We start from the raw sequence: 18,000 nt of genomic DNA, 5'->3' as shown, positions 1-18,000 counted from the left end.
CAGATGAAACAAACTTTTTGTCCACCAACCGCAGCTTGTTTTTCCCCCCACGCTCCCCTATGCCAAACAGAAACAGAAATCAGAGTCATAGAAATCATAGTAACTAGCAGACAGGAAGAAGCTCTTCACCTACAAACTAAACAGATGAAACAAACTTTTTGTCCACCAACCGCAGCTTGTTTTTCCCCCCACGCTCCCCTATGCCAAACAGAAACAGAAATCAGAGTCATAGAAATCATAGTAACTAGCAGACAGGAAGAAGCTCGTCACAAACTAAACACAGATTAAACAAATGGCAAGTTTCTCACGCACAAATCGCAGCAGCTTTCATTTTCACTATGTTTAGCTGCTAGAATCACACCTTTGTAAGGGGAGATGTCAATGGTTTACCTCCCACCCCCCAACACCCCCCCCCCCCCTTTTAACATTAATTTAACCCAGCATGAGGACATTCAATCTCTGGTGTGGGAGGATTCACACACCAGATTTTGTGTTTTCAGCAGCACTTGAGGAAAATGTTCCTTTTCTTCTGTTTGTACCTGTGGCTTCTGATTGGTAAGTTATAAATATATATTTCATTTGGCTCTATAGGCGATACAATTTACTGAAAATTTTCATTTTTGTAAGTTATTTCAATTAGTGAAAGCCAAGAAAGTGAAAGTAAATAATGTTTATTGTGTGCCTGTGTAGATACTTTCAATGCAAGTTGCTAGTGCTAATGTTACGGCTGTTAGCTGTAAATAGAGATCACGGCTACATGGCTTTGGGTTAATTGTAACTGCAAGACTTGAGATTAGTTAACTTTTTTTTTACATTTAAATATCATTTTTTTAAATATTAATTATATTAATTGTACAGTCAAACCAACATTTAGGGCTGCGCGTAAGTGATAGTTTAATACTTTTTCAATAGGCATTAGTTATTTTGAGCTGCTGTTAAAAGCAGTCTGTCATTCTATTTATTTACTTATTTGTTAGTAATAAGACTGAGCTGCTGTTAAAAGCACTCTGTCGTTGCTATCTATTTACACCTGCGTTTTTTATTTACATAGAGCTGTTGTTAGAAAAGGACTCTTTCTTCCGTGATTTGCCTTGCAATTATTTTTATTTTTATTTTTTGCTTTAAATTGTAGTCTTTATTGCACCCATTAAAATAAATAACTGAGCAGATGGCCAAGGGAAGCTTTTGTTATTTCATATTGTTCCCTTCTTGAGCAATTAAAAGTGTGAAGCTGTTGCTTCAAAGTTTCGATTGAGCCTTTTTGCATGCGGGCGATACATTTGCGGCTGACTGAGCCGAGGAGGCGTCCCTAGCTATTATCAGTAAAGCATTGTTGGTTGTGTATTTAACTGTGTAGCATCAGCTGACGCGTCAGCGGAAGCGTTCAGCCTCCTCGTGTGAAGACCGATGAGAGTAAAGACCTGCGACTTTTCCTGCTTGAATTTAACTGAGCATCAAAACCGACAACTTTTCACTTTTAGACGAAACCGCTCTCTTTCTCCCTCCCACCTTTCTTCAATAGTATCCTCCTCTCTTCCCTCTCCAACCCACTTCTCATCCATGGAAACTAATGCAGCGACTGACACCCTATGTTCAACACTTACTTCTTGCCTAGATGATTTATGCCCTCTCTCCTCCAGGCCAGCACGGGCTACTCCTTCAAACCCTTGACTATGTTTCAGTCTCTGCTTTCATCTTTCTCTACTCAAGTCCATACTTCCAAATCTTCATATTTAAGATCAACAATGCTGCGGACGCACAGAATTTTTTCAAAACTTTTAATTCACTGCTCTGTCCCCCTCCACCTCCTACAATCACTTCTACAACTCCTGATGATTTTGCCACATTATTTACACACAAAACTACATCTATCAGTAGATGCTCCACACTTACAGGAACTAAAATCAACCACACCCACAACCAAAACTCCCCTCTTCTCCTTCTGTCCCCACTCTGAGGCAGAAGTATCCAAACTTTTCCTCTCCAAACAATCTGACGACATGTCCCTTAGATCCTATCCCCACACACCTTCTCCAAGCAATCTCTCCCACAATCCTACCAGCGCTCACACACATCAACACATCTCTTCTCACAGGCACTTTCCCCACTACATTTAAGCAGGCCCAGGTAACCCCTCTGCTAAAAAAACAACACTTAACACTTCACTCATTGACAACTACAGACCTGTCTCCCTCCTTCCATTCATAGCAAAAACACTGGAACCAGCTGTCTTCAACGAGCTATCTTTATTTCTCACTCAGAACAACCTATTGGGTGCTAACCAGTCAGGGTTCAGGAGTGGTCACTCAACTGCGACTGCGCTACTGTCTGTCACTGAAGCCTTGCGGACTGCAAAAGCTGATTCCAAATCATCAGTACTTATTTTGTTGGACCTATCTGCAGCTTTTGACACGGTGAATCACCAGATCCTCCTGTCGACCCTCTCATCGCTGGGCATCACAGGGACACCACTTCGCTGGTTCAAATCCTACCTCTCTGGTAGGTCTTTCAGAGTGGCCTGGGGAGGTGAGGTATCTAAAACTCATCGACTGGTCACTGGGGTTCCTCAGGGATCAGTTCTTGGACCTCTCCTCTTCTCCATATACACTACATCTTTGGGTCCCATCATACAGGCACATGGCTTTTCCTACCATTGCTATGCTGATGACACACAACTCTATCTTTCTTTCAAACCAGATGATCCATCGGTAGCTGCACGGATCTCAGGCTGCCTGGCGGATATCTCTGCATGGATGAAGGAGCACCATCTACAGCTCAATCTGGCAAAGACTGAGCTCCTTGTCTTTCCTGCCACTCCAACTCTACAGCATGACTTCACCATCCAGTTAGGTTCATCAACAATTACCCCATCGACTTCAGCCAGAAATCTTGGTGTAATCTTTGATTAACTTTCAAAGACCACATTGCTAAAACTGCTCGATCTTGCAGGTTTGCGCTGTCCAACATCAGAAAGATCAGGCCCTTCCTAACAGAGCATGCTGCACAACTCCTCGTCCAGGCCCTGGTTATTTCTAGGCTGGACTACTGCAATGCTCTTTTAGCTGGTCTTCCAGCATGTACAATCAGACCTCTACAAATGATTCAGAATGCAGCAGCACGGCTGGTCTTCAATGAGCCCAAAAAGGCCCATGTCTCACCTCTCTTTATATCCCTGCACTGGCTACCGGTTACACGCATGCAAGCATCAAATTCAAGACACTGATGCTGGCATATAGGACAGTCACCGGCTCTTCACCTGCCTACCTCCGTTCACTACTACACATCTACACTCCTTCCAGAAGTCTGAGATTCTCTAGTGAAAGACGCCTCATTGTACCACCACAGAGAGGCATGAAATCACTTTCCAGAACATTCTCGGTTACTGTTCCTGCCTGGTGGAACATTCTTCCCACACCTATCCGGAATGCTGCCTCCTTAACAGTTTTCAAACAACTGCTAAAAACCCATCTTTTTCAAATCTATCTGACCCAATAATAATAATAATAATAAAAAAATCTTTGTTGATCTTGTCTTTATAGCATGTACTCATATAACAATGCCTGATATATGGTATTTTCGAGCACTTCCCGCTTCGATCTGACTCTTAGGATGAATCGCTTGCTGTTCTCCCCAATTGTAAGTCGCTTTGGGTAAAAGCGTCAGCCAAATGAATAAATGTAAATGTAAATGTAAATTTAATATAAATGTATTCAGACACCTTCAAAATGTCTTTCACTATCACAGTTTATTCGCTATAGTTTAAAACTATAAAAAGGGGTTTTCTACCTTTTAGATGCCACAGACCCCTGAATATGATCATCATTGTGCAACCCCCATTCTAAAATTTAAAAGTTTCGTGTATAAATACCCAATTCCTTGTGGCCCCCTGGGGTTCTCCGGACCCCAGTTTGAAAACCCCTGATTTAAAAAATGGTAATAAAATATGACAAGAGTTAAACTGTGTCAGAACAAATTCAGTTTGATAATGTCAGAAAACTTTGATAGAAAGGTATGCAATCGATTACAATCAACCAAAAATTATTCAGACAACTAATATTGCAAAATGTACACAACTACCAATACTTTGTCAGGTCACCCTTAGCCTCAATGGCAACCTGTAGTCTCCTGGGCATGCTGTCAACCAGTTTATGCAAACCTTCACTTCCCCTCCCCTCAGACTCAGTATGAATAACATTTTGGTTTCAATTTGTTATCAAATTTTACTCGTAGCCCACTGAATAACTGTTTGGTATAATATGTCACTTGAAGCTATGCGTGCATAGTGGTTGCAGAAAAACACTAACAAGTAGAGGTAAACAGGTAAAATCCATGCAGAATAAGAGAAAAATATATAGTTTTGTGCTTTTTGATATTTAAAATTGGAATGGAAATATTTCGTCAAAGATGCCATTTGAAGCGAAACACAGATGTTTAAACGGACATACTATGAATGAAAACTGCTATGACTACTATACTTTTAAGGGGTCATCGAAGTCATATTTTCCAGAAGTTCATATGAATCTTTAGGGTCTGAAAAGTCTACAATATACTTTGGTTGAAAAATGCTCAATAGTAGTGTAAAGCAATACCCTTTCACCTTGTCAAAATCAGCTCTGCAAAAAATGAACTCATTCTATTGCATGTTCCTTTAAATGCAAATAAGCTCTGCTCACCCCACCCCTCTCTTCTCTCTGTGGAGTAATGAGCCATTGTTTACTTTGGTGCATTTAGCTGCAAAATGTTCTTACCATCCGGCCGGCACAACAGAGCCCCAAATATCAGGACTACCAGACACATGAACAGTCAGGCAACCCACCTTGTGAACAGTTAAAATGTTCCTCCCACTGTGCAAAAAATATGTGGAATAATCTGACATCTACTGCTACCACCTCCACCCTAACACATCCCTGCATTCATCCTATCACCTAGAGCACAACTGTACGTGCATATTTATTTGTCAATTTATTGTTTTACAAATTATTATTATTATTATTTTCAATTTTTATGTGTGGTCTATTTATGGTTACACATGTGTAATTTTTCTTATTCTCTTATTTTTATTGTCTGTGCATCTATGTGTACTGGAAGCTAATAACACTGAAACAAATTCCTTGTATGCGCAAGCATACTTGGCAATAAAGCTCTTTCTGAATCTGATTCTGATAATTCTCTAGTCGTAAAAGCTATCTCTGCCAGGTTTTCTTCAACCTGGATGTGCACGCTTCTGAATATTTACAAACCGATAATTGGCATATACTTTTATCTGACTGAAATTTAGTGACGTCAAGGCTGTAATGTGATTGGTTATTAAGGGACACGGGATCCAAATGATCAGTTATGCTTTCTCCAATAGGGAGTCAAACAGACCCTCTCATCTTCCTATTGCAAGACAATCTCTGTCTGTGTCAGAACGTGTAATGATAGCGGTTGGTTGCTGCTCTGGGGTGCATTTCCCAAAAGCATCGTTAACCAACTATGGTCACAAGTTTCTTTGTTACCAACATTGTTCAACGATTTCGAGTTTCCCGAAACTATAGTTCAAACGAACATTCACAAACAGCATCGCAAACTTAAATTGATGGAACTACAGCTCTGGACCTGTAGTTAGACGCATAGTTTATTGTTAGTAAGACCTATGGGCGCAATTAATTATGCTCTTGGACACAATAAGCAAGCGAACATGCAGTACAATCTAAATATAAATTCATTTTGTATTTTTGTGCATTCTCTATAAGTGTTGTTTTTGATTAGTGTGCAACCCCAGAGTATGATGTAAGAGGGAACCCGCGATGAATCAAACATCGAATAAAGTGAAATAGGGGGCCATGTTCAATATAGCTGAATTTTAGAGATTTACTATTTTTTTTGTTCCCTATAGTTTCCCTTTTTTGATGTTTAATTTATCGCAGGTTCCCTCTTACCTACTCCAGAGATCTATTCAAAAATGGCGCTAATAGAGGACGCGCAAAAATACATGGATTAAAGGGCATTTTTGGTCAGATAGAATATATAGATATAGATTGTACTGCATGTTAGCTTACTTATTGTTCCCAAGAGGGTCATTTATTGAGCCCATATGTTTTATGCTTCTAACCACAGGCTGAGAGCTGTAGCTCCAACCAGGTAAGTTTGTGACCCTGTTTGCGAATGTTTGTTTGAACTATAGTTTTGGGAAACACAGAATAATGGCGGAACTTTCGACCATGGTTGGTTAACGAAGCTTTTGGGAAGCTTTTTTTTTTTCAGGATTGGAGCTAAACTTTACAGGACATCAGCACTCCTGGAGGGATGTTACCTGGTATAAACAAATGTAACATATATTTGTTTATTCATTTATTCATTCATTCACAACGATTTTGCTGTTGCACAGTATACATCAACTGCTAACTATTTTCTTTATTTAAAATGTTTCATGTCTTAATACTTTTCCTTTTGTAATACCGTGATAAATCATATTGGGATGCATGCTGATATTTCTGGATGTGGCGCCCCACCAAGAAAATTTGCCATCAGCCTCACATTTAAAATGATACACATTGCAGCTGATTGTTTGCAACCCATCAGAAGCCTTCATCTGTTCCTGTATGTTTTTCAGATGTGTTTGGGGCTAAATCAAACAAAATACCGACCATTTCAGTGATGGTGGGAGATTCTGTCCTTCTACACACCGATGCTACTGAAATACATGAAGGTGAAGACTTCACGTGGAGTTATGGAACTGAAAAGTATCTCATAGCTAAAATCAAAGGACGAAAATCAACAAAACTTATATACAAATATGTGGGTCCTGATGAACGATTCAGAGACAAACTGAAGCTGGACAAACGAATTGGATCTTTGACAATTACAAATATCACAACTGAACATGCTGGACTCTATGAATTAAAGATAACTGGAGCTAAGCTGTCATCAAAAACATTCAATGTGTCTGTCTATGGTGAGAAAAAAAATTGTTCTGTCCTTCAAATACATCTATTCTTGTTTTCTTAAAGTAACTTTAAGGTGAAATTAAGGCTATGGAATTCAACAGGGGCAATTCTTTGGAGGCTTATACGTTTATAAAAGTTCACTTGCATTTGAAGTATAGCAGCAGTTGAAAGTCTAATCAATTTAATGTTTATTAGATTTATCCACATTTCTGTTTATTCTCTTATGTTTTTAGCTCATCTGCCTGTTCCCGTCATCAGCAGTAACTCTTCACAATGTTCTTCATCATCTTCATCAAACTGTTCATTGTTGTGTTCAGTGGTGAATGTGAGTGATGTGACTCTCTCTTGTTACAAAGGAAGCAGTTTATTGTCCAGCATCAGTGTGTCTGGTCACAGCATCAGTCTCTCTCTACCTCTGGAGGTGGAATATATGGATAACAACACCTACAGCTGTGTGCTCAACAATCCCATCAGCAACCAGACCAGACATCTCAACATCACTCAACTCTGTCACACATGTGCAGGTATGACAACACTGACATGAGTGATTATTTACTCAGTTAGTGCTGATGTTTGATAGTTTGATGTAGATCAGATGGACAAATTCACTCACACTAATGATCATTTTGTCCACTACAGAACCACAGATATCCTTATTTAACATAGTGCTGATCTCTGCTGCTGGAACTCTGTTGATTTTGGTTTCAGTCATGATGTGCTGCATCTGCAGGAGACACAGAGAAACAGGTTCGGCGAGCAAGATATTAATATGTATAAATAATTATCTTTTCAAAGGCTTATTTCTATTTAAGACTGAAAGCTTTGTCATTTTAACACATCTGCGATTTTTGTCAATGCAGTTCAGACTCGGACGTCAGACAGAACTGATTCAGAACTTTGTAAATCGAAAACACCAAAATCGGTAAGATCATTCGTGATTGTGCGTTGATGTGGGTCTGTCGTAGAAAGCAGAAATTGTATAAGGTCTTGATGTAATGGTTGGTCTATAATTCAATTTCACTTGAATTAAACAAACTACTACGGTCTGACTTTTTAAACTTCCACTTAAATAAGTTCCTGACTGATTTGTCTTGCCTTGCAGAAATCAAAGACGGAGAAAGTGTACGAGAACGTCCCCATAAAACGATGATCAGATCTACAAGATAGATCAGATATACTGATGTTAGAGCTCATCTGAGACTATGTCCGGTATTGTCTTTTTAGGGTCCAAGTACTGCGGTGCGAGGTCTTTATTGGAATTACTCCACTGAGGGACTAAACATACGCAGAGATTAATGAAACTTTGCACACGCTTCAAAACTGGTGAAAATTTACATTTGATATGTGTTTTAGAATAAGATATTGCAAAATCGCTCTATAGCACCACTATACACCTTTAGCAAAGTAGACACATGTAATGTCCCAATACATACAAAAACATCAACAAAAAGTATTTTCTCTGCAAATTTTGTGCTGTTTTTGACATTTCATGCATTTTTATTTTTTTAATACAAATTCCTCCTAAAGATTTTATTAAAAACACCAAATTTAGTCAGTCTAATCTAAAGCCCTTTGATTTTAAATTGCAAATATTTCAAGTTTTTGTTGAAGGGGACGTACATGGTAGCCTGACCAAGTTTGATATTTTGCCATCAAAGAGGAAGTTGTTGTAACTCAGGCATAGAATTGTTTGATCAGTCCCTAACTTCAAATGTTTGATAAGAGTCCTGGCCTAAACACATACTCATGCCTGAAGACATCTTCATGCCAATATTCAGTTATAGTCATAGCGCCACCAGCTAGCAGCAGGACGTTTGGCACATATAAATGACTTGGACATATTCCTCTTATATTTACCACTTCAAATGCATATACCCCACAAGGGTCCTTTTAGCGCTTTAATTCTCTTTCTTACTTCTCATCTCTTCCACTGCCATCTAGTGGATTCACAATACCTTTGCAGACACATCAGTCACATTTGTTCTCTGTCAGGGTGTTTTTCTTCTTTCTGTTTTATTGTTGCTGATTATATCATATCTTTTGATTTATTTATTTTATTTTTTAACATTCACTCTCAAAGGTTATTTTGATGTCTGTAATGTTGTTGTTCCAGAAACGCAACAAAAATGTTTTTTTTTTTCATCTTAACATAAAATGGAAATGTATACCCCACCCTTCACTGTGCTCCATTGTCTGTCATGTACTCTGTTGTGTAAATAAATAAACCTACTTATACTGTTTCCTGAAAGTACTATTTCTGTGAAGAAAAAAGTAAATGCTGTTTAGTGTGTAGTAGAAGAGTAGAGTCTGCATTTTATTCAAAATGTTGCACTCATTTAACCACTTCAGCTCTGTGGCATATTTTGGATTTTTTTTTTTTTACTGATTTTGGCATACCTGAATTTAAAATAGCACCCTACTCAAATAAATTGAATTAAATTGATTTAAAAAAAAAATGGTCTCACTTTAAAAAAAAAAAAATAATAATAATCTAAATTTCAAAGGCAAATTCACAACTTTATTTTATTTTATTTTATTTTATTTTATTTTATTTTATTTTATTTTATTTTATTTTATTTTATGTACCATAAATGGTACAAGAAAGCTGAAGTTCTCAGCCTTCAAATGATACTATATATGTGACCCTGGACCACAAAACCAGTCATAAGTGTAAATTTGTCGAAATTGAGATTCTTACATCATCTGAAAGTTGAGTAAATAAGCTTTCCATTGATATGTTGTTTGTTAAAATAGGACAATGTTTGTCTGAGATACAACTATTTGAAAACCTGGAATCTAGGTAGAAAATGTACAAAATATCTTCATGGAACATGATCTTTACTTAATATGCTAATGATTTTTGGCATAAAAGAAAAATCGATCATTTTGACCCATACAATGTATTTTTGGCTATTGCTACAAATATACCCATGCTACTTAAGATTGGTTTTGTGGTCCAGGGTCACATATGTTTGGTTCATAGAGATGAGATGTCGTACCTTCATTCACTTTGATGCAGACTATTGAAGATGCCACAGTTACACATTGGCTGAGTCTCAATCAGCCTGTGAATTAGAACGTGTTTTGCATATCTTTTCGTGTAATTAAGCACCAATATAAATTAAAAGTAGGTGCAGTGTCAGAATAAACTAGTGAAAGTATTGAAGTGAAAATGTGTTCACTATGTACATTCATTCAGGGCACTAGTTAGGATCCTGACTCTCTACAATCTGGGACACTGATGGCTTTGCAACTTTACCTGACTGGGATTCCGATGGAATGTGCCAGACAGATGTACGATACAATGTGCCACAGTAATGACAGAGATTTTACTCACAGGCACAGAGTTGGATAGACATTAAAATGTCTGACTCCCTTATCAGTGCCCTGACTATTACACCAACTATGTTGCAAGACAACATCTGTATTGCAAACCACTCCTTGTTGCTGCTGTTGAAGTCTTCGAATTATGGCATACAAGACAGTAAAAAGCAATCATAATTTAAGGTTGAACACCACTGAGGTTTTCTTGCACAGCAGGTGGAAATTTCTCACAGTCCCTTTCTGAGAGTTTGCCAACTGCTCTCATGTTGTGGACACAGTATTAAATTATTTGATATTAAAAGTATTAAATATGACTTAAATATTATCGTTGTGCTTCTATTATTTATCTTATAGTCAGCAACACTTTCTCAACATGGTGCAATGTTTTTTGTAGATTAAAGTGTCTGAGCACAACTGAGAGCCCCTTCACCCACAAACTTCATGCTCTAAATACCAGTTGTCTCATGCACAAACTGTTTGTCCACCCAGCACATCAAACCACATTTCCGAAGAAAACCGACCACAACAGCTTTCAGTTTGACGCAGAAGCTTAACTTTAGTAAGGCTAGTTATGTGAGATGCACACACTTTAAACTTTTTTACTTTGGTTCTTCCATACTCAACAACTGAATAAACTGAATAAATACAGCCATTAAAATAATAATAATAATAATAATAACAACGGATAGCTTTATTTAACACAATTTTCTTTTATTTTCATGCATTTAAAAGTAGGAGAGTACACCTTAAAAATTAAATGAGTAAAAAAAAATAAAGAAAAAAAGTAAATTATAAAAAATGAACCCATCCATTTCCCACCATTATGAACAGTTCATATAAACATTCATATATATATTCCTGTACACACTTTATTCATAACACAATCAAAGCATATGAACAAAGCATATGGGTGTCAAACTCTGTTGGGGGAGGATTCGCACACCATATTAAAAGGTTGAACGTTTTCAGCAGACAGCAGCAGACAATTGTTTTAGATCAGACTTTTCACTTTACCATTTAAAAATGTATCATATGTTTGTTTTGTTCTGTTTGTGCTGGTGGACTCTGATGGGTAAGTTATAAAAGCATTTTTATAGTGCATTTTCTTTCAGTTTCAGAGCAAAAAAAGCAGATGCTACAGCTCACATTGCATTATTTTCAGGTGTCAAATAACAGTGTTTAAAAAAATATTTTCAGACCGTCTATTGTAACTAAATTTCTCTTGCTTAGAAAGCCAAAACTTAAAGAGAACCACTTTCAAATCCTGGGCATATTTTAAATATTTTTAAATATATATTTAAAAAAAATGCAGTAATGATGACTACACATTTCGTAAAAAAAATAACTGGACAAAAGGTTTGAGAAGTAAAATTCTGTGAGCTTGTTTTATCTACTCATCTCAGTGTCTCATTTCAAAGAAGCTTATCTGTCTTTCCATCTCACCGTTCACTCAACGCTTTTGTGTCTTTGCTGCTGCTTTGCATGATATTTGGTTCATATTTAAACAATTAATCTAGAGCTGATCTCAGGCTTTAGAAACCATAGGGAGCTTTTATCGGTTCCTGTATGCTTTTCAGGTATGTTTGGGGCCAAAACAAATGAAATACAGTCAGTATCGGTGATGGAGGGAGATTCTGTGCTTCTACCCACCAGTGTGACTCAAATACCTGAAAATGACAGCATAGTGTGGGTATTTGAATCTGAAAACTCTGTGATAGCTAAAATTAAAAAGAAAAACCAAATCTTCACCACATATGATGATGTTCCTGATGGGCGATTCAGAGACAGACTGAAGCTGGACAATCAAACTGGATCTCTGACAATCACAAACACCAGAAGTGAACATGCTGGACTCTATAAACTACAGATATGGCTAGAAAAATTTATATTGAAGACATTCAGTGTTTCTGTCTATGGTGAGTAGAGAACATTTGTTTAAACATTCACATATTCTTTTTTTATCAACTATTTCATTATATCTTTTGAGATCAGACACATTGTCTGTCATCAAACTAAACACTTACTCAACACACTGAATTAGATAATTGTTTAGATTCACACTTATTTCTGTTTATTCTCTCATGTTTTCAGCTCATCTGCCTGTTCCTGTAATCAGCAGTAACACTTTAGCTTGTTCTTCTTCATCAAAGCAGAATTGTTCGTTGTTGTGTTCGGTGGTGAATGTGGATCGGGTGACTCTCTCCTGGTACAAAGGAAACAGTTTATTGTCCAGCATCAGTGTGTCTGATCTCAGCATCAGTCTCTCTCTACCTCTGGAGGTGGAATATCAGGATAAAAACACCTACAGCTGTGTGCTCAACAATCCCATCAGCAACCAGACTCAACATCTGGACATCAGCAAACTCTGTCACACATGTTCAGGTACAACAGTGTTGATAAAAGTGTTCATCTTCACATTAACTTACATTAATGTCTCTCCTTTACACTCTTTCTCATCTCCCAGCCTCAGTCTCTCTAATAGTGCTGATATCTGTTGGATCTCTGTTAATTGTAGCTGTAACTGGGACCTTTTGGATTTACAGGATACAAAGAAAAACAAACCAAGAAGGCAAGTGCATTAATAAGACATTGCAAAGAAACCGATCTAGTTGTGTTATGTTCTTGTTTATGCATTTGCTAATTTTGGTGAAACAGATGAGAATGGTGATGAAGAGGTCACTTACGCAGAGCCTGCTTTCTACAAACAGGATGCACCTAAAATGGTAAGGTAATTTATTTTTAGTGTGTCTCTGTGAGTCACATTGTCTTATTGTTCCATTAGACAGATCACATACAAGACACCATAGCACCATTACATATATTTAGAAAAGCCATCATCGTTTAATGCAGCGGTTCTCAATTCTAGTCCTCGCGTACCCCCCGCTAAAAAAAAAACAGCAAAAACATGCCTAGGCTGGTTGGCTGGTTTTAGAAGGTCAACCGGGGGGGTTTAACCACTTTCCCAGGCTGGGACACCAACTAAAACCAAACTGGGAGACCAGCTAAAACCAGCTGCTTCCATATATATATATATTTTTTTTTTTTTTTTCCACCACCCCAATTTTTTTTCTACCCACAGCAATTTTTTTTTTCCACCACCCAGATTTTTTTCTACCCACCCTGATTCTTTTTTTACCACCCCAATTTTTTTCCACCCACCCCTACATTTTTTTCCACCAATATGACCTTTTAGGGGCTCAGTAGAAACCCTTCTAAATCTCCAAAATAACCTTCCCAAATCTTTCCCTTTATTATAAAAAATAAATAAATAAATAATAATAAAAAATAATAATATTTAATTTTAACATTTACTCCTAAAAAAATCCAACTAGTTCATCTTCAATTTAAATAACTGGGCCCGTAGGGTAGAGACCTGCTGTCCCGCGGGAGTACCGCGGGACCTGCGGGACCCAACACAACAGAGTGCGGCGTGGGACAAAACTTGATGGGCAAGTGCGGGTGCGGGCGGGTAGAGACTCGTGTGTGTGCGGGATGCGGGAAAATAAAATGATTCGCGGGACTCCCGCAAAATAGAAATATCTAAACATAAAATATCTAAAAACAAAAAAATTGTTATTCACCTATTGCAGAAAAGCTGCAAGAACAACATAAATATGATTAGTAAGCGTGAGAATAGGCAGTTTCGATTTAAAGCTTGTTTGCAGCGTGAGGAATGTAGCCATCTGCTGATTTCTGGAACGCATCGCCAATCAGTGGTGTTTAAGTTAAAATCCACTCACTGCTCAAAAGTTTTGCACAGTGCTGAATATTGCGTGCTTAGGAATTACAACACACAAAGTGTAGACATTCATGAAAGGCTAATTGTGCATAATATCAATTGTGTTATAAGAGCTTTATGAGATTGCGTACTGAGATGTCAGCTTTAAAGAAGCTTTGTTTGTTTGCATTCTGCTGTGGATGCACGCAGTAGCTCATGTTTGCTTTTTTGTTAAGAATAACAGTGGTATAACATTTTTTATATTTCTTATGTTTTATACAGCTAAAAGACCCTGGGGTCAAATTGACCCCAAAGAACACCGATGTGACAAAATGTGTACAGGGCATTGAAAAAATAATATCATGTTAATTTTATGTTTACCAAGTTTTCCCCATTAAATTAGGAAAAGTCATTCAATCTGAAGCAAAAAAAAAAAAGTCAATTATATATGTACATAAGTTAAACATTGAATGGGGTCAAATTGACCCCAAGGATAACAGGAGGGTTAAGGTCCAAAATTGTTAGGAGTACGGACAATGTCTTTTAAGAGGCTTAAGAGTTTCTTTAGCAGTGGAGAAAACTGACAAAACATGAGGAGGGCAAACTAATATTTTGCACACAATGCATGGCAGTAAGTTAATAAGATGCCAGATGTGAGATTGTGCAGGGATAATGACTGTGACCGATTTTATACATTTATTACATTAACATATTTGGCAACTGAAAACAATGCAACGATGCAGCAGTGGTAATTTGGGTCTGTTTACAACCTTTTATCAGCAAAGGGATCACACAAACAATTACAGCACTTTCAGAACCTTAATGTGTTGCTGTTCATTTCCTATCAAATACATTAAATAGAACATTAACTGCGTGATAAATAAAAAATATTTAAACATATACATATACTTATACAAATTATGCAAATTATGCATATAATTTCAAAGTGAAGGCTTAAACTAGACCCTACACTTAAAGTGCCGTTTTATTTCCTTCTTGGACAACCAACTATTCGTATGTAAGGTGGCTAAATATGATTTCAGTGACAGGTAGGTTTAGGGGCGGGGTTAGGTGTACGCCATTCATACAAATTCATATGAATTGGGGAACTCGTTAAATATGTACAATTTAGCCAAAATTGTACAAATTCGTTCAACCTCACCTCCTCAATTATGTACGAATTGCCATGAGATCAGACTGGAACAGAAAAAAATAGGTTGGTGATGGAAAAAAAAGTGTTATTGAGCTCACCCTGTGCTTTGTGATATTTTTGCAGAAAGTTAAAGAGGAAACTCATGTGGAGGAGAATCACATGGAGGAGGATCCTGTGGAATATGCGCCTCTCAGCATTAGATGTTTATATTAAACTGTTTAAAGTACCAGATCCACTTGTGATTCATATCAAGTTCAAGACATGCCTGCAAATAGATCAGCCACAGGCTTAACATTAGGATCATACTTTTTGGTTAATCACTTGGGACACTAACACGTTTTCTTCTAATAGATCAGGACTGTTTTTAATATTTTTATGTTGAATTGATGGAATAAAATATAATTGTTCAGGCCCTACAGGTTTTGAAACATGTAGATTGCCGTGCCCACTCTCACATAGCGTAATGGAAAAGTATTACAATAACATAATTTAAGCATCACAGCCTCCTTTACTCTCAATACAGTGAGTAATATAAACTCTATAAACAATTACGAGAATAATTATTCAGTGTATTTTCACATAACTCCATCAGGGATTACTGTCTGAAGATGTTTTAATACTCCTTTTAATCAGTTTTAATCTTCTATGAAATGTGCTAACGAACTGACTTTCTTTCATGAACGAAATTTTAACCAACAATTCTAAGGGACCATGCCCTTTAGGGGCCCCCACAGATTTGCTTTGGTGTGGTGGGGGGGCCCAACCTGATATTTTGTCATAGGGCCCAAAATTGCGAGCGGCGCCCGTTAAGCAAAGAGCACATATGTATTGAGTACTATTTCTCATTCTACAACTGATAACTAGCGCAAAGCGTAGGTGCCCCCCTGTTGGCGAACCTGAATTTAACAAGTAATTTTACTCTCAATAAAGTAATCCAATTAAACGGTCATAGGAACCATCATTAGCCTATTTCCAGATTGGGCAAAATTCAACATTTGAAAGGGGGGCAGTTTTTATTAGTCTCTAAGTTATGTAGGGCTACAATTACTTTTAATTGTATAATGTAGCAGTGTAACATTGAATTTTAATTACATTAAAACATAAATTTGAATGACATTAAAACATGAATTTTATGCCATAGAGAAAATATGTATTTTCTTTTAGGCCTCTCTCAACTTCTCAACCAATTTCGCAATGGTGCGAATACCAGCCTTTCGAGGGCCAAAAAACAAAAAAACAAACAAACGTGCAACTATATGAAAAAATAGGAGCATCATGTTCGACTGACCCGATCAGCATACATCAGGGAACTTCAAAGGTTTCTAGCCTACATGTTTTTTGCAACTTTGACTAATATATCAGGGACATACTGTATCTCACGAATCCTTTCATAAACAAATAGTGTAGAGAGAGTGTAAATAAGAGACTGACTGTGCAGTATGAGCTTCGTTTATTATAATAGATCTTTATGAGACTGCGTGACAGCTTTTAAAATTCGACAGTTTCTTGGCATCAAGCTCCTCTGAAAGCCAAAATGTCCGATACCTAAGTTTCGTCATCCGACAACGAGCAGGACACTCCACCACAAACCACCAACACGAAGACACCTGTTTCTGCCGGCTCCAATGTACTTCCTCTGCGGCCTCGCTCCTCAGCTGAGCCCCAGGCCTCGGTGCGTGGGCGGAGGCCCACGAAGCCGTCTCCCCACACACTTGAGCCACGAAGACGCCGTTCACCTCCACCATCGAGACCACAGTCACCAACGTCTTCATACACCTCGGCTTCACCTTCTATCCCTCCCATCGGGAAATGGACAGTTGCGGGGTTAAGACAAGCATTGGCGAATGCAGAAATTAAGTTCTTCCGAAAAATGAGCAAAGCTCAACTCCACAATCTTTATGCCACGATGGGAAAAACCGCCTCACCCTCCTCCAAGAAGGTAGTAAAATCCCGCAAGACAAAGCATCATCATGACTCCACTTCTCTTTCTTCTAGGTCAAATTCTAGCTCTCCTCGGACGACGAGACGCAGCAAACCGTCAGCAAGCATGGGCCGCGCTCCACACTCAGACGCTCTTCTCTCCGCACCGCCTCCGTCCTCTTCTCATCCAATCACTGCGGCACCTTCAGCCACCGCACTACAAGCAACTTTGCCCGCAGGAGTGGTACAACTAAACCCTATCCTTCCTACTCCCTTCTTTCCATCTCAGGCAGCTGACGCTAGCGTGAGGCTGCCTCCGCTAGCCGCTCAAGCTCAGTTGCCTATCTATCACTCTTCCTCTGCTCATTTTCCATATCAGTGGCCGCCAGCTGCCACCGCAGTTGGCCGATCAGAGCACTATCAGCCAACATTGCATTCTTACTTGCCTCCTCCCTCTTTTCCCTCCACTTACGTGCTTCCCCAAGCACCGGAGGCTATTCTGTGCATGAGGCTGCCTCCGCAAACGGTTACGGCTTCTTCTCTTTCTTCCAACCCTTCTCTCCAAGCAAAATCTCAGTACTCTTTATTCACAGCAGTCCTGTTAGCTATTCCATCAAACGCCACCGTACTGGAACCACCACCCGTACCTAATTACATCAAATCCCAGATCCTGGCAGGTGCGGATGTTGATCTCTCATCTCTTCTTTCATTACTCCCTCCTTCAGAAATGCATCGGCAAATAGATTGCGGAGATTTTTCTGTAACTCTGAAAAATCCAGCTTCCAATACATCCCGCATACTCTCATTTTCCGAATTTACCATCGCATTCGGCCGTTACACAGAAATAGTTTGCACCGCTTTTCCCCATAGACGGCGCGAACTTAATGATTATCTTACGATCATCGCAGAACTCACGCTGTCTTACGGGGGATCTAATTTCCTTATGTATCACAAAT

The 18,000-nt window shown here is 38.4% G+C and overlaps 2 protein-coding genes across 2 annotated transcripts in view; both read left to right on the top strand.

The window, feature by feature from the left end:
* The window catches only part of LOC141338002 (uncharacterized), a 38,453-nt gene extending 30,374 nt beyond the window's left edge, over window positions 1-8,079 (top strand). Inside the window, exons 15-19 of the mRNA XM_073843575.1 lie at window positions 6,100-6,123; window positions 7,351-7,453; window positions 7,569-7,676; window positions 7,790-7,851; window positions 8,032-8,079. Of these exons, the coding sequence (XP_073699676.1) occupies window positions 6,100-6,123; window positions 7,351-7,453; window positions 7,569-7,676; window positions 7,790-7,851; window positions 8,032-8,079 (345 nt within the window). The remainder of the gene's footprint in view (window positions 1-6,099; window positions 6,124-7,350; window positions 7,454-7,568; window positions 7,677-7,789; window positions 7,852-8,031) is intronic.
* Window positions 8,080-11,276: 3,197 nt separating this feature from the next.
* LOC141338001 (SLAM family member 9-like) lies at window positions 11,277-15,337 on the top strand. Its single transcript, XM_073843574.1, has 6 exons — window positions 11,277-11,325; window positions 11,831-12,169; window positions 12,345-12,636; window positions 12,713-12,822; window positions 12,909-12,976; window positions 15,248-15,337. The coding sequence occupies exons 1-6, from the start codon at window positions 11,277-11,279 to the stop codon at window positions 15,335-15,337; spliced, it is 948 nt and encodes a 315-aa protein (XP_073699675.1).
* The last annotated feature ends 2,663 nt before the right edge of the window (window positions 15,338-18,000 follow it).

Source organism: Garra rufa, chromosome 7, assembly GCF_049309525.1.
Source record: "Garra rufa chromosome 7, GarRuf1.0, whole genome shotgun sequence".
Taxonomy (NCBI): domain Eukaryota; kingdom Metazoa; phylum Chordata; class Actinopteri; order Cypriniformes; family Cyprinidae; genus Garra; species Garra rufa.
The sequence above is the reverse complement of the archived record's forward strand: the minus strand, read 5'-3'. Positions and strand labels throughout refer to the sequence as shown.

Bases quoted from the DNA above. Each gene is read 5' to 3' on its own strand.
- LOC141338001 (XM_073843574.1), top strand. From the start codon at position 11,277: ATGTATCATATGTTTGTTTTGTTCTGTTTGTGCTGGTGGACTCTGATG. The intron at 11,326-11,830 runs GTAAGTTATAAA...TATGCTTTTCAG, and splicing joins GTGCTGGTGGACTCTGATGG to GTATGTTTGGGGCCAAAACA. The intron at 12,637-12,712 runs TACAACAGTGTT...TCTTTCTCATCT, and splicing joins CTCTGTCACACATGTTCAGG to CCCAGCCTCAGTCTCTCTAA.